A 13,536-nucleotide genomic window follows, 5' to 3' on the forward strand; every position below is an offset into this window, starting at 1 on the left:
CAGTTGGAAAAAAAGCATTTGTCATTAAAAGGGTTTTGACAATGAAAAAGGTCAGATCAATATTTGTGTCCGGTGATAACTAGCACCAAGACCAGCTGCTTAAAACCACAAAGACACTTCCTGTGGGAGCAAAAACATAGAAGATCCAAATGTTTGGTCTTCATATGAAAAAAACACTAAAGGGTTTACTGAAACAGATCAATTTGGGTTAAAAATTGGCTATTACACTAATAAAATTTAAAATAAAAACCTAAAATAATAATAGAGGTAACTAGTTTTAGAGGGAGATGGGGTTTGATTCAGTTGTTTAGTTCAGGTTTCAGCATCATTAAAAATGAACTGAGCTTAACAAACTTTTGAAATTAACAACTTTCCATCCATCCAATTTAGCTTAGTCCTTGTCAGGGTTGCGGCCTATCTCCGGCAGTGTACAGGTGAGAGGTTGGATACACCCTGGACAGGTCAGCAGTTTGTTATAGCTAGGAAAAAGTCATGTTTTTGGACTGTGGGAGGAAGCTGGAGTACCCATAGAGAACCCACGCATGCTCAGGGAGAACATGCAAACTCCATGCAGAAAGACCCCAGGCAAGGAATCGAATATTCTACAGGCCCAGAGATCTTCAGTAGACTGACTCAGACTCAGGAGTTCTGTAACAGCTTTAGAAATGACCTCACAAACATAGAGGTGGTACATTCGGGACAGGCTCAAGCCATCTGACCTCATGGTTTGGTTGAATTGGTCACAGAGGCCTCATGAACCCTCACAACTCACTGTGACTCATATCGGAAATGTTTCTAATGAGATATGCCTCAGCTGTTGGAGAGGGGGTGGATTATCCAGGGGAGCGGCATGTGGGAGGTAGGAAAACCGGACAGAGATGGGGATATTGCCTTTCCAGCAATGTTCCAGAATAAAGCCCCCATAGCTCTAAAGCGAGCAGCCAGTCTATAAATAACCCTCCAGTTGGAGCTCAGATGAAGGGTCAGGACAGCTGAGTAAGAAGTGAACAGGCTCTCAGGGCATTCTAAACCCACTGTCAGGACTGGAAAGCCAAATACTCTGCAACAAAGAGGATACGGTTTTATTCGATCTGAAGCACCTTAAAGACCCCTCAGATGGCTCTGCCTATAAACCCGATGGACGAGCCCAGGCTGTACCAGCAGACTCTGCTCCAGGACGGCCTGTATGACTTGCTGGAGAATGACAAGTTGGTGGACTGTGTCCTAAAGATCAAAGACAAGGAGTTTCCCTGCCACCGCCTGGTGCTGTGTGCCTGCAGCTCCTACTTCCGCTCCATCTTTTTGTCCGACCTGGATGAGAGCAAAAAGAGAGAAATTGTGCTAGAGGACGTTGAACCTGGTGTCATCGGTCTGATTCTGAAGTACTTGTACACCTCGAAGATCAATGTCACAGAGCAGAACGTTCAGGACATCTTTGCCGTTGCTAACTTGTACCAGATTCCTTCAATTTTCACTGTATGCGTGTCTTTTTTACAAAAGCGCCTCAGCCTCAGCAACTGCCTGGCCATCTTCAGGCTCGGTTTGATGCTGGACTGCCCCAGATTGGCCGTCTCTGCCCGGAACTACGCCTGTGAGCGTTTTCAGCTGATCTCCAAAGACGAAGACTTCCTCCAGCTCAATGCAACTGAACTGGCTGCCATTCTGACAAATGACAATTTGAATGTGGAGACAGAGGAGGCTGTGTTCGAGGCTCTCATGCGGTGGGTGTCCCGGGACACGGAGGGCAGAGAGAAAGAACTCCCGGATTTGCTGGATTGTGTTCGTTTGCGTCTAGTAACAGATGATTATCTGAAAGATAAAGTGGAGAAACACAAACTGATCTCTGCTCATCCAGAGCTTCAGCAGAAGCTAAAAATGGTCAGGGATGCTCGCAGTGGGAAACTGCCAGAGATTAAAAAGGTAAAGAAGGAGGAAGGTGGAGCAGAGAAAGACGGACAAAGTGAAGACAAGGAGGATGAAGAAGATCTTCTACCGGCTATCCTGAACGATAACCTGCGATTTGGAATGTTTGTCAGGGACCTGATACTGATGGTGAACGAAAGCGGTGCTGTGGCGTACGACCCATCAGGCAACGACTGCTTCATGGCGTCAGTCTCCACGCAGGTTCCTAAGAACCACGTCAGCCTGGTGACCAAGGAGAACCAGATCTTTGTGATCGGAGGACTATTTGTTGATGAAATGAACAAGGAGGACCCTCTGTGCTCCTATTTCCTGCAGGTATGAAAGATATTCTACAAATATAGAAGAAATTAGATATACCTTTTAGACCTGGCATTTCATAATAAAATTGCAGAGAAAAACTATTGTAGAATTACACATAAAACACTTAATATATTACAATCAAATGGATTTTTATAAAGGAGGTTTAGTATACAGAATTTTAGCATAAGGCTGAAACCAGATATTTACAATCACTGTATAAAAAAATAACATGCATAATACATGCAATTTTACTTTATGCCAGAACAATTAACAGTTTTCTTTTGTTAGTAATTTTAAATTTATATGTTTTAAATTTGAGATCATTATTCCTTTAAACCACTGGGAAAAGACCTGATTCTAAAATGATGCTATCATAAGTTAATTCATGTCATAGCAATCAACTGAAGGCACACCTATGGATGTGTTAAGGCAGCACCTTAGACACCTTGCTTCGTCGTGTGACACTGAATAAAAATCTAAAGAAATAAGCCAAGATATCAGATAGAGGAATGTGGACCTCCACAAGTCTGTTTTATACTTTTCTTTCATTTCACATTTCACATTTAAATAACGAAAAACAATTTTTCATTGTCCAGCGATCACACTGTTTAAGAAAAAGATAAGTTCTTTCCAATATTGGTCTGTATATATGTGTGTCCTCTGGCTTTAGCTGGTAGGATCCTCATTATCCTCAGTGGAATAAGCTCTGAATTGACATGAAATGACAGACCTCTAGAGGGAGAGGCCTTTACCCAAAAAGCAACATAAAGGTCTGAGGTTGTGACCATCTCTAGCAGTCACTGGTCCAGCAGGGGAGCACGCCCTAAAGAGGTTGCCAGGGTAACAGAGAAACAGACGACCATGCCTGCTCACACCCATCCATAAGGCCAACATCGAGTATACAATGGACTCACCAGTCAGTTTTCTTCCAACTGTAGGAGAAAGTCAGACAACCTGGAGAGAACTTACTTTTTCCTAAAGAACCCAGGCTGGGATTTAAACCCAGGACTTATTGCTGCAGACAACATCGCTATCAGCTGTGCTTCAATAACGCCCGAGAATTTTCACGATTTACCGAATAAAAAGCCAAATTTTTATTTAAAATTTATCTTGACTGCTTGTTATTGTTGGAAAACCTTGTATAAAATCCTGTTATCTTGATATCTGTATGAGGCATGGGACCAATAAAAATATGATTCATGCCTCCAGGTAACACAAAAAATTATTCTGAGGACGAGTTGGTACAAAATTATTAAAACCATATAGGTATGAAATAGAGAAGGAGCAAAACAGCCAGCCTTTACCTTTAACTAAGGCACACTTCCATATTAAATAATAATAATAATCTGTAAATACTTCTGCCACCTCAGTATGACCCGGTTAGTACAGACTGGCTTGGCATGCCACCCCTCCCGACTCCCCGCTTCCTGTTTGGGATGGCTGAAGGCGAGAACTCCATCTTCATCCTGGGAGGAAAGGAGCTGAAAGACAAGGAGGGCACTCTGGATACAGTTTTGGTCTACGACAGACAGTAAGTTAAAACGATTTCTCCTTCAGATGTTCTTAAAACAACCGTCTCAAAATTTGTTCCCCTTTTTGCTCATTCATAGATCCTTTAAATGGGGTGAGTCTGAGTCAATTCCTTACCCAGTTTATGGACATTCAACTGTATCACACAATGATGTTGTGTATGTGATTGGTGGAAAAGGAGACAACAAGTGAGTATCTGTGGCAAAAACAACATCTTATGATCACAACAGTCATAAAGAGACTAGGAAAACCTAGAAGTTACTGTGTTGTTATATTTTAAAAAAAGGAGCTGTCTGAAGAGGATGTGTGCATATGATCTCAAGAGATTTGAATGGAAAGAGCTCGCTCCCATGAAGACGGCACGCTCTTTATTTGGAGCAACTCTTCACCAAGACAAAATATATGTAGCAGGAGGAGTGACTGACGACGGACTCACAGATACAGTGGAGGTGTACGACATCACTACCAACATGTGAGCTCTGACCTGAGAGATACTGACGTAAACTAATATGTTGAATCAGGTTTTGTCTTCAATGCAGCATAAAAAAAAAAATCAAATTCTATATTTGAGTATGAAGCATAGAGAAAGAACTTAAAATACCTAAGAGCAGGCCTGTCATAGTAATTATCATTAAATGGATAAACAGAAACCAGAAGGATGACATGAAACTAGTGAAACTAATAGTCTAAAACTATTTTTTATTATTTTCATGCTGCAGGTGGTCAGATTTTGAGCCATTTCCTCAGGAGCGGAGCTCTCTGAATCTAGTATCTCTTGCTGGTTTCCTTTACGCTGTGGGAGGTTTTGCTATGATGCCTTTGGAAGACAGCGACGAAATCCTTCCCAAAGAAATGAACGACGTTTGGAGGTACCCCTTTCCTACATACCTATATTTTTTAAGAATAATTGACTTAATAGAAAAAAAATAAGTCTGTGCATTGAAATGTTAACGACTCCACCCAGTTTAACTTTACTCTTCATTAAACCTTCACAGGTATAATGAGACTGAGAAGAAGTGGAACGGGATCCTCAGAGAGATTCAGTACGCCTCTGGGGCCACAATACTGGGGGTCCGCTTGAACACCCTGCGTCTCACCAAGATGTGAAGCCCCCCAAAGTCGCTGTATCTCAATGTAAAGTTACTTGGAAATAATTGCAACTATTTCTACATTTTTTAGGGGGAACATTCATAGTTAGAAACTTTAGAACTTAATTAAAAGATTGTTATGAAGGTTTGATTTTTACTTATTGTTATGAATTTTATAATTAGCATTATAGTGTATGAATGTTTTTTTATGAGTTTCTGCAAGCAATGGACTAAGATGTTACATTTAATAAGCAGGAATTACAGTGTTTTATTGAACAGAATAAAGGAATATGAAACCAAAATCAGGCCTACCTTGACTTCTATGAAAACCTACTTAGTGTCCAAGAGGGGGCAGCAAAGTCAAAACCCCAGCATTCAACCAGCAATAACCTGCTCAAATGACAAAAAGTGTGCATAAAGACAACAAAACAAAACCCACACATGTTCAATTGTATCCATATCATTTATTATTGTTATGATTTCATAATGTGGCACTGTGTTACAGACAGTTAACACTCGTCAATATTACAATAAATGACAAAAAGTATACAGCCTATTGTCTTTATCCCCTCTATACTCTAATATCACTGTTTTAATGTTATTATAACTGAATGGGACAAATACTGCCTACACATGGGATTTAAATATCAGAACCATCCAGGATATAGTGTTAAATCTATAGAGCAGAGAATCAGCGAATAACAATTCAGTTAAACATTTCTCAGTGCTGATGTAGCAGTCAGAGATGGAAATTCATTTCAAGGTATGTAGACTGTAATATGGTGGTATTAGATGTGGAGACAGAGGGAGGTGGGTGACATGAGATAATCATAAAGCAGCTAATCAAAAGTAAAAAAAACAATATAAACACTTTTTTATTTTAGCAATCTAAGGAACTTTAAAGCTAACACAAAAATGAATTTCTGGAAATGGTCCCTAGAATCACACAATTATAATTTTCTGGGTGTTTAGGCCTAGTAAAAGTAAACAGTATATAGCTTGTCCAGGCTAGTAGCTGCACTTAAAAAAAAAACAAAACAAAAAACAAAAACAAAACAAAAACAAACAAAAAAAACAAGCAAAATGAAACTATATCAATCTATTAAAATGTTTGGATTTATGTTAGGATGCACCATATTCTAGTGTTAACAATAGCACTGCAAGCAGAGTTTAAGCTGACAGATATCATTAACACTGCTAGAGGTTTAGTTAACATAAAACATTACCATTTCTAGCAGAGTTTCAGCTAACAGATAACCATAGACATTATGTACCTAGATGCCTCATTGGCTGTTGGCAGCACGGCCGACGTGCCTAGGGGGCGGCCATCTTGGGTCCGACCCCAATTCAGAAAGCTGTGTCAGAATGAATAGGAGGCACCTTAGATCTCATTTTAATCACATAAAAGATGAGTCAGAGATGATATTACGATACTTCCGTACATGTCTAAACCAATTAAAAGACCAAAACAAATTCTAAAATTACCTTTTTGTTAGATAACACATATTTATTCAAATTAAAAAACAATTTAAACTGAACTCAAACTGGATGAGATATGTGTAAAGTTATATATTTTTCAATTAAATATTAATATGATAAATACAAAGTTTTATATTAATCTATCATAAGTTTATGTTTCACAAATATATATTTATATACTATATTATTATTATTCAGTATTTTAAAGGATTGCTCTTTGATAATGAGTATTGTGATCTATAGACGAAAATTTGTTGTAGTGTGATTTAAAAAGAGAGTAAAATTATTATTTTTTTAAAATTAATTTCATGTTGATTTTTATTTATTTTTTGTCATCAGCTGTCTGAACTGTGGTCCGAGCCAAGATGGCTGCCCTGTAGGCACGTAGACCAACATCCAATGAGGCGTCTACGTATATATTATCTATGACATATTACATTAGCATTGTTAGCAGAGTTTGAAATACAACAATAGTTAGTAAAGTTTCAGCTAAAAGGTAACATTAGCGTTGCTAGCAGTTTCAGCTAACATATAATAGCATTTACCACTGCTGACATTCAATAGTGTGCAGCTTGATTTAAATTAATCTATTGTTGATTTAAATCAAATTTCACATTAAAAACAAAGCTAATATTTTGTATCATTTATTGCATTTTAGCTTTTTATTGAATTGACTGGAGGTAACAATAACCCATTAAATGTATTGCTATTAGTTAACTTCAGATTTTCTGGGATTCTAAAGTATGCAAAGTCATATATATTCACAGCAATTTGTTTTCTCTTTTACTTTATCTAGCAAAATGTGGAATTAAAAAAGGTCATTTAATTTGGTCTGTCCACTCTTTCATTATCAAAAGTAATTGAATAGTATTTATTAATAATTATAGTAAACAATTAATTATTCTAATATATATGTGACATGCAAATATTATGAAGTTAAGGCAGTGTACCTCTGATTAAATGTAAATATAAAAGAATTATTGTAAAAAAAAAGACTAAAAGAAAACAGACAAATTATTTTAAAAATAATTTCCTTGGTCTGATAACATTTTCACTTTTGAGGCTCTAGAGACATCAAGAAGTATAAAAAAATGTAAAAAAACAAACAAAAAAACAACAAAAATACCCACACATATACATAGAAAAACGAGAAAAAACAAACAAACAAACAGCCGAAATATGTCTATTGGATGCTTTTTCTCCAACTTCAAAGGAGTTTTTATCTTTTTCAATATGCTAATTTTCCCGCAAGAATGAGTTCTGAAATACCATAATTTTCTTCCAATTTTATTTTTTTTCTGGGTAAAACATGATGCCAAGAGATGCTTCATTCCAACGGTGCTCTATTTTCCACTTTCCAGGGGATTATTTTCTTCTTAACAGGTAATTCCATCTTTATTGGTCTACCTTTGATCTGATTTAAGGAAAAGTGAAGTGATGGCTGCAACCAAAAAGTGCCACCATCAAGAGGTCTGTAAGAATCATTGGTTGTGTTAATCTGCTGCAAGTCTAGAGCCAAATTAGAGATGGAACAGTGAACCAATTTTAAATGATTATAATATTTTAATCACAAATTGGCTCAATAACTTTTAAAAATACCTAGAATAGAATATTATGTAGAATCCCTTTATTGCTCCACCAGGGGGAAATTCTGGTGTTTAGAGTAGCAAAAAGATTATAGAAAAAGGAAAAAAACATTAGGAAATAATCTAGGATATAATGGAATATATGCATATAGGTAGGAAAGAATTTGATTGAAAGTAAGATATGAGGGGGCAAAATGGCCAATGGTGGATATGAAATCAGGGAATAAATCAGTGGGGAAGTGACCCATTAACACAAAATCTAAAACACAGATATAAAAAATGCATTTCATGAGTCATTTTAACTCAAAACACTAATGTTTTAGATCTCTTTAAGCTAATGTTGTGTTCAAACGTCAGCTGCAAAGTGAACCTGCTCATTTCTCTAACCACCTGCTTGCTTAACCACTAATCAGAAGGGATTAATAGGCTGGTTGGTTCAATAAAAGGTGAATATTTACCTTTGATAAAACACAGAATACTTTTTCAAAACCAAGTATTAACAGACAAGCACTTAAAGAAACAGGACTTTTCCATCTATGGCTCAAGCATTTGGTGCTTAGCTTTGATACAAGAGCATTTCTTTTATCTAGCCAATTAGAAATTTGTACATAATTTAGAAGAAATATTCCCAATCAGGGATTTCGCCATTGCTGCAACTGAATTTGAAAGTAGAGAGAGACCGATAGAGGAACAGAAAGCAATACCGGCTTCAAGAATAAGCCTCCCAAAAATTGGCAGCATACATTGTGGATCAGTTAAAAATAATTGGTATCTGCCTTTAAAAAATCATGTATCAGTCAATATCTACTCAAAAGTAAAGCAATAGTATCTATTAGTTTTGAGTATTTATTACAATACTTCAAACTTTGGTTTCTTCTCCGGATTTCATGGCTATAGGGGAGAGGTTGGCAACTCAAGGCCTCAAGGGCCAAATCCCTTTAAGCTGTGTCTTTGATCAAACACACCTAAAAAATAATGTGATTATCCTCGGCTCTGGACTGCAGAACTGACTGCATACCCAAAATGTGTGTCTGACCAAGGACACATGTAAAAATTGCAGGACACAAGCCTTCTAGAAGTGGAATAGCCCACAACAGCTTTAGGGTAATATAAACAATACCAGGAAAAGGTTTGGACAAACTTTCTTATTCAGCAACCTTTGTTTATTTAATTATCTTTTAAACATTTCAGATTAATACAGAAGACATAAAGGATGAAGAAAAGCATACAGATTTAGATGATAAACAAAAAAAAAAGTTAAACAGAAGACTTTAATCAGTATTTTGGATTTTGATTTGAACGTTTTTGGTTTTCTCTCAATCATCTTCTTAATTATTGTTACCTGGAATACTTTTCACATCAACCTGTAGGTACTCCAGTCCAATTACTCCCAATCCCTCTAAGTTAGCTAAGATGTTAGCTTACTTTACTTTAACAATCATTTGATTCAGGTGAGTCTTTTATTGAGGCTTGAGCATCTGGCATAGCAATCCATCACTGCCTTTGTGGGTCAAATAGGCCAACACATTTATCATTAACTATTTAACATTTCAGAATGTTTCGACTTCAGTTTTCCCATTTTCTCCAACCTCAATAATCATCTAAAAATAAAGAATCCAAAATATAATTGCGGATTTTGTTGCAGATATTTTCTGTAGTGGAGGGGCTTTAAATGTAGGACCTGAAAACCTCCACATATGGACAGGAGGGAGGGAAGGAAGGAGTTATTTTTATGGTATTTGAAACTGTAATTCAGGATTAAAACCAAGATTCTCAACTTTTTTTTATTGGTTAACATTATTAGCTTAAAGTAATAGAGGATTATCTTTTATTTCTGGGTGGATAATCAAAATAAGTGGTCCTTCTTATTGTCAATCATTCTGGAGATATGTTAACATAAGGCCGTACTACGTGCTCGTCCCGTTAGCTATGTTTTTCTGCCCATGTGCACTTTCAGGCATATATCTGTTGTGAGCTACAGCGGTCCAACGGGGAAGTGATTATCTGTCTGAATGGTAACTTCACTGAGTTCACTATACAATCCCCGCTCTAAATAGTGATTTAGGGGTTAGGGTGGGCGTTCCAGAACAGTAAGATTGTATGAGCTATGAGAAAAGCAACTTTCACACAGAGCGTGCACGAAGAGAAATGGGCTGGTGCATGTTCTTGCACATGCATTTTTTTTTTTTAAGTGAAGAGGGCGGGTCTTTAAAAAAATTTGAACAAATCCTCCACAGTACCTTTAATGTAAAGATAATTTCTGTTGCCATATAAACCTTTCCCACTGGCCGAAAAACCCATTTAAACCTGGGAACAATCGACTTTTAGTGGTAGTTGGAACAGGTCACTGATGCATGTCTACCCGGATCAAATGACTCGACAAGCGACCTGTGTCAAATTCGCCTCGGCTCTGATCGACATGCTATGGGAACACCAACCAGAGCCGGATGGACCTGCTACTTTTCATGACACCATTGAACGTAATGTATGGACATCGACACATCGTGCCAGCTGTGTCTGGTCTAACAACCCCAAAAAATCTCTTTAACATTCGATAAACTTGGCGAAATAATAAAGCACACTTATAGCCCTGGCTTCCTTCCATGTTGCTCTCCGTTGTTTACTTTCCTGATTTCTGTCGCACTACTGACATCATCAATGCTAACCTAGCGTGACGGTGTCACCAGACACGCAGCCATGGGGGGACAGAGGCCACGCGAGGGGTTAGACGCAGCTTTTTTTGCCAGTGGGAAGTTAGCCAAATGCTGATAGTTAGAGGGTCGACCAATGTTTGAAAAACACACGTTAACATGCCATTTTCAGTGGGAAAGAGGCTTTCGCTAAGTGGTTCCTAAAGGAATGGATAAAAAAAGTAGCAAAACAGGGTCATTTCTATTGCAAGATGTTCCACCAATTCCCTATTAAATGGGTACATTAAAATTGAAAACCAAGCCAGAAGGCATTGTCATGAGACTGAGAAAATGCATGTTTGAAAAGATTATTATCAAAACAAAAAGGAGAAACTTTCAAAAATTTCAAATATGAAATATAATTAAGTTGATTGATAGCTTGAAAATCTTCAGCATAAAGAATTAGTAGTAACAAAAACAAAGACTGAATTAGCACAATACGATATTCTATTGAGGATGTAAAATATTATTTTTTTGTTGTTACTCAGTCTTGGTAAGATCGCTTCCTAAATGAGCAAAAAACTAAGCCTTACGGACAAATGTTGTCGTCTAAAACAAAATAAGTTCAGGATAATGTTTAACATTTAAAGGGACAGTATGTGACAAATGGGACTTTTTATTAGCAAAAATCAAGCACTGGTTTGATACGCATTTTAATTCTAATAACATAACATCCAAAATGAAAGAGCTCTCAAAAAGGAGAAACATGTCAGCATTTTACATTTATCTGAAAAAATGTTTTGGGTGGCTGAGGAGTTTAAAACCAGCAAAACAACCGTAGATCACCGTACCTTCCACTCTCAGTTGAAATGAAGGCCCACGCATATTCTTTGTCCAGTAAGAGGCAAGAGAAACAAACCGAAAGAAGAAAAATAAATAACCAGGCGTAGACAAGAGTCTGCATCAGCGCATCTTTTATACGGTGGAGGCGATTTATGAGGGAGCGGGGCTTCAAAGCAGAGCTTGCAGGCTTTCTGCTGTACAGCAAGGATAATTTATCTTTTCTGTTATGTTAGCAACAGGGCAGCGGGTTCCAGTAACTTGCCTGTCATCCCTGCAGAGATGACTAGTTTGTTTGTTAACATATACAGGATGAGCTCTGTGCATCAGTTATCAGCTGCTGTTGTTCTTCACCAAAGTCATACCGGCTAACAAGAATAAGCTTCCTTCAGCTTTGTTTTCAGAGAAATGTTCCACATGTTTAATCGTTTTAGCTGATTTTAAAAAGGGTGATGATAGAGTTCAAATAGAGTAGAATATCACTCTTTGGCTTCCATAGTAGGTCTTGCATGCTTCACAGAGAAGAACCAGTCTGTCATTGGTAATTCATTTAGTGCACCACTAGATAGAGATAAACTCTTACACACTGTCTCTTTTAAAAAGATCAAAGATACTTTCTAGCTTTTCTAAAGAGTTTTCAAAGACATGTTTCCATCCAGGCCACAGAAAACCGCACTTACATTCTGTCATTCACTTCCAACATGAAATATAACGTGTGGTTTGATGGCTTAATATCAACAGAGCAGCAGTAACTCTTGGCTGATTTCTTGAGGGAAGTTATAGTTGGATTTATTTCCAAAGCAGTTTCAGTTAAATGCTGCATCATTGGAACCTGATAACGACACATTTTTATTTCAGAAAACTATTTTTCTAATTTTGTGCAACTTTTTTGGTGTAAAGACACTGTAGTAGCAATTAGCAGCAAAAAGGGAAATAAAGTGCTGTAAGAATTAACATAGTTCTCATAACTAAACTAGATAAAATAAAACTCTATACTTCTTTAACTTAATATAATGTAGAATAACTAAATGCATTTTTTTCTGATACTGATGATGGGCCAACTGTTCATCTTCTCAAATATGTGAGCTGCAGATAAATTTGCAAGAGTAAAACAGATTTTACTTTGACCATGCATGATTGCAACATCACAAACAACAAAGCACAGCTCAACTCCAACACCCTAACAAGCAACACATTTTTTTTTTGTGATTTGTGAGGCTCAAATACTAATTAGTGTCAGTTTATGCAAAGTGCATTTACAAAACAAAATTAACAAAGTACTGTATGCTTCACACAAAAAATACATATTTCCATGTTTAAACATCTCTGCAACTTGCTTTCACCCTTTGTCTGCATTAATGAGCCCCTTATTGGTGAGTGTGGCAAAGGAAAAAAGTGCACAAATCAGTAGTGTTCATAGCAGTTTCTCTGTCAGCTACATTATTATGCTTCACACATAAAAATAAAAGAAGCTTGGAAATCCCACCATTTATAAGGCAAATAAAAAAACCAAAGTATGTTAGTAATGTCTCTTGGAATAACACTTCTTTAGAAAGCAAAAACAGAACACGTTCTAAGTTTAGAAAAGCTTATGGTGAAATCTGTGAACACAGAGCGATTTAATAAACAGCAACAACAGTCAACAGTCAAAAAGGCCTTCCAGTAAACAGAAAAGGGTGTTTTAAACAACCTAGTTCAGCTCCTTGAACTTCGTCATGTTTTGTCACATTATAACCAAAAACCTCAATTATTTCATTCGGATTTTATGCGATAGTGTGGCATGAATATTTGAAATCAACCTCCTTTACTCTGAAACCTATGGAAAAATTTCAGTTCAACCAAATGTAAAGGTCTTCGAGAGCCTAACAGAGAAGCAGCAAAGATGGCCATAGTAACTCTGGAGGAGCTGCAGAGAGCCATGACTCAGTATTGCAAAAACAAGAAAAAACAGAGCTTCAAAAGTCTTTTTTACAATTAATGTAGATAGCAAACGCAAACATGTGGAAGTGTTTCTCGTTATAGAGACTAAATTTTGCACATTCATGTTTGTGGTTTTACACAAGTCATTATTATCCATTTTAAAGCAGTAGATTAGTTCCATCCATCCATCCATCCATCCATCTTCCTCCGCTTATCCGGGGTCGGAAAAAAAAAAATCAT

The 13,536-nt window shown here is 37.1% G+C and overlaps 1 protein-coding gene across 1 annotated transcript; it reads left to right on the top strand.

Moving 5' to 3' along the window:
• Positions 1–939: 939 nt before the first annotated feature.
• Positions 940–5,143, top strand: klhl40b (kelch-like family member 40b). The gene is made up of 6 exons (XM_038293733.1): positions 940–2,238; positions 3,594–3,754; positions 3,834–3,941; positions 4,040–4,225; positions 4,473–4,622; positions 4,749–5,143. The coding sequence occupies exons 1-6, from the start codon at positions 1,117–1,119 to the stop codon at positions 4,858–4,860; spliced, it is 1,839 nt and encodes a 612-aa protein (XP_038149661.1). The 5' UTR covers positions 940–1,116; the 3' UTR covers positions 4,861–5,143.
• Positions 5,144–13,536: the final 8,393 nt, after the last annotated feature.

The sequence above is a fragment of the Cyprinodon tularosa genome, unplaced genomic scaffold (genome assembly GCF_016077235.1).
Source record: "Cyprinodon tularosa strain WSP-4 unplaced genomic scaffold, ASM1607723v1 ctg33, whole genome shotgun sequence".
In the NCBI taxonomy this organism is placed as follows: Eukaryota; Metazoa; Chordata; class Actinopteri; order Cyprinodontiformes; family Cyprinodontidae; genus Cyprinodon; species Cyprinodon tularosa.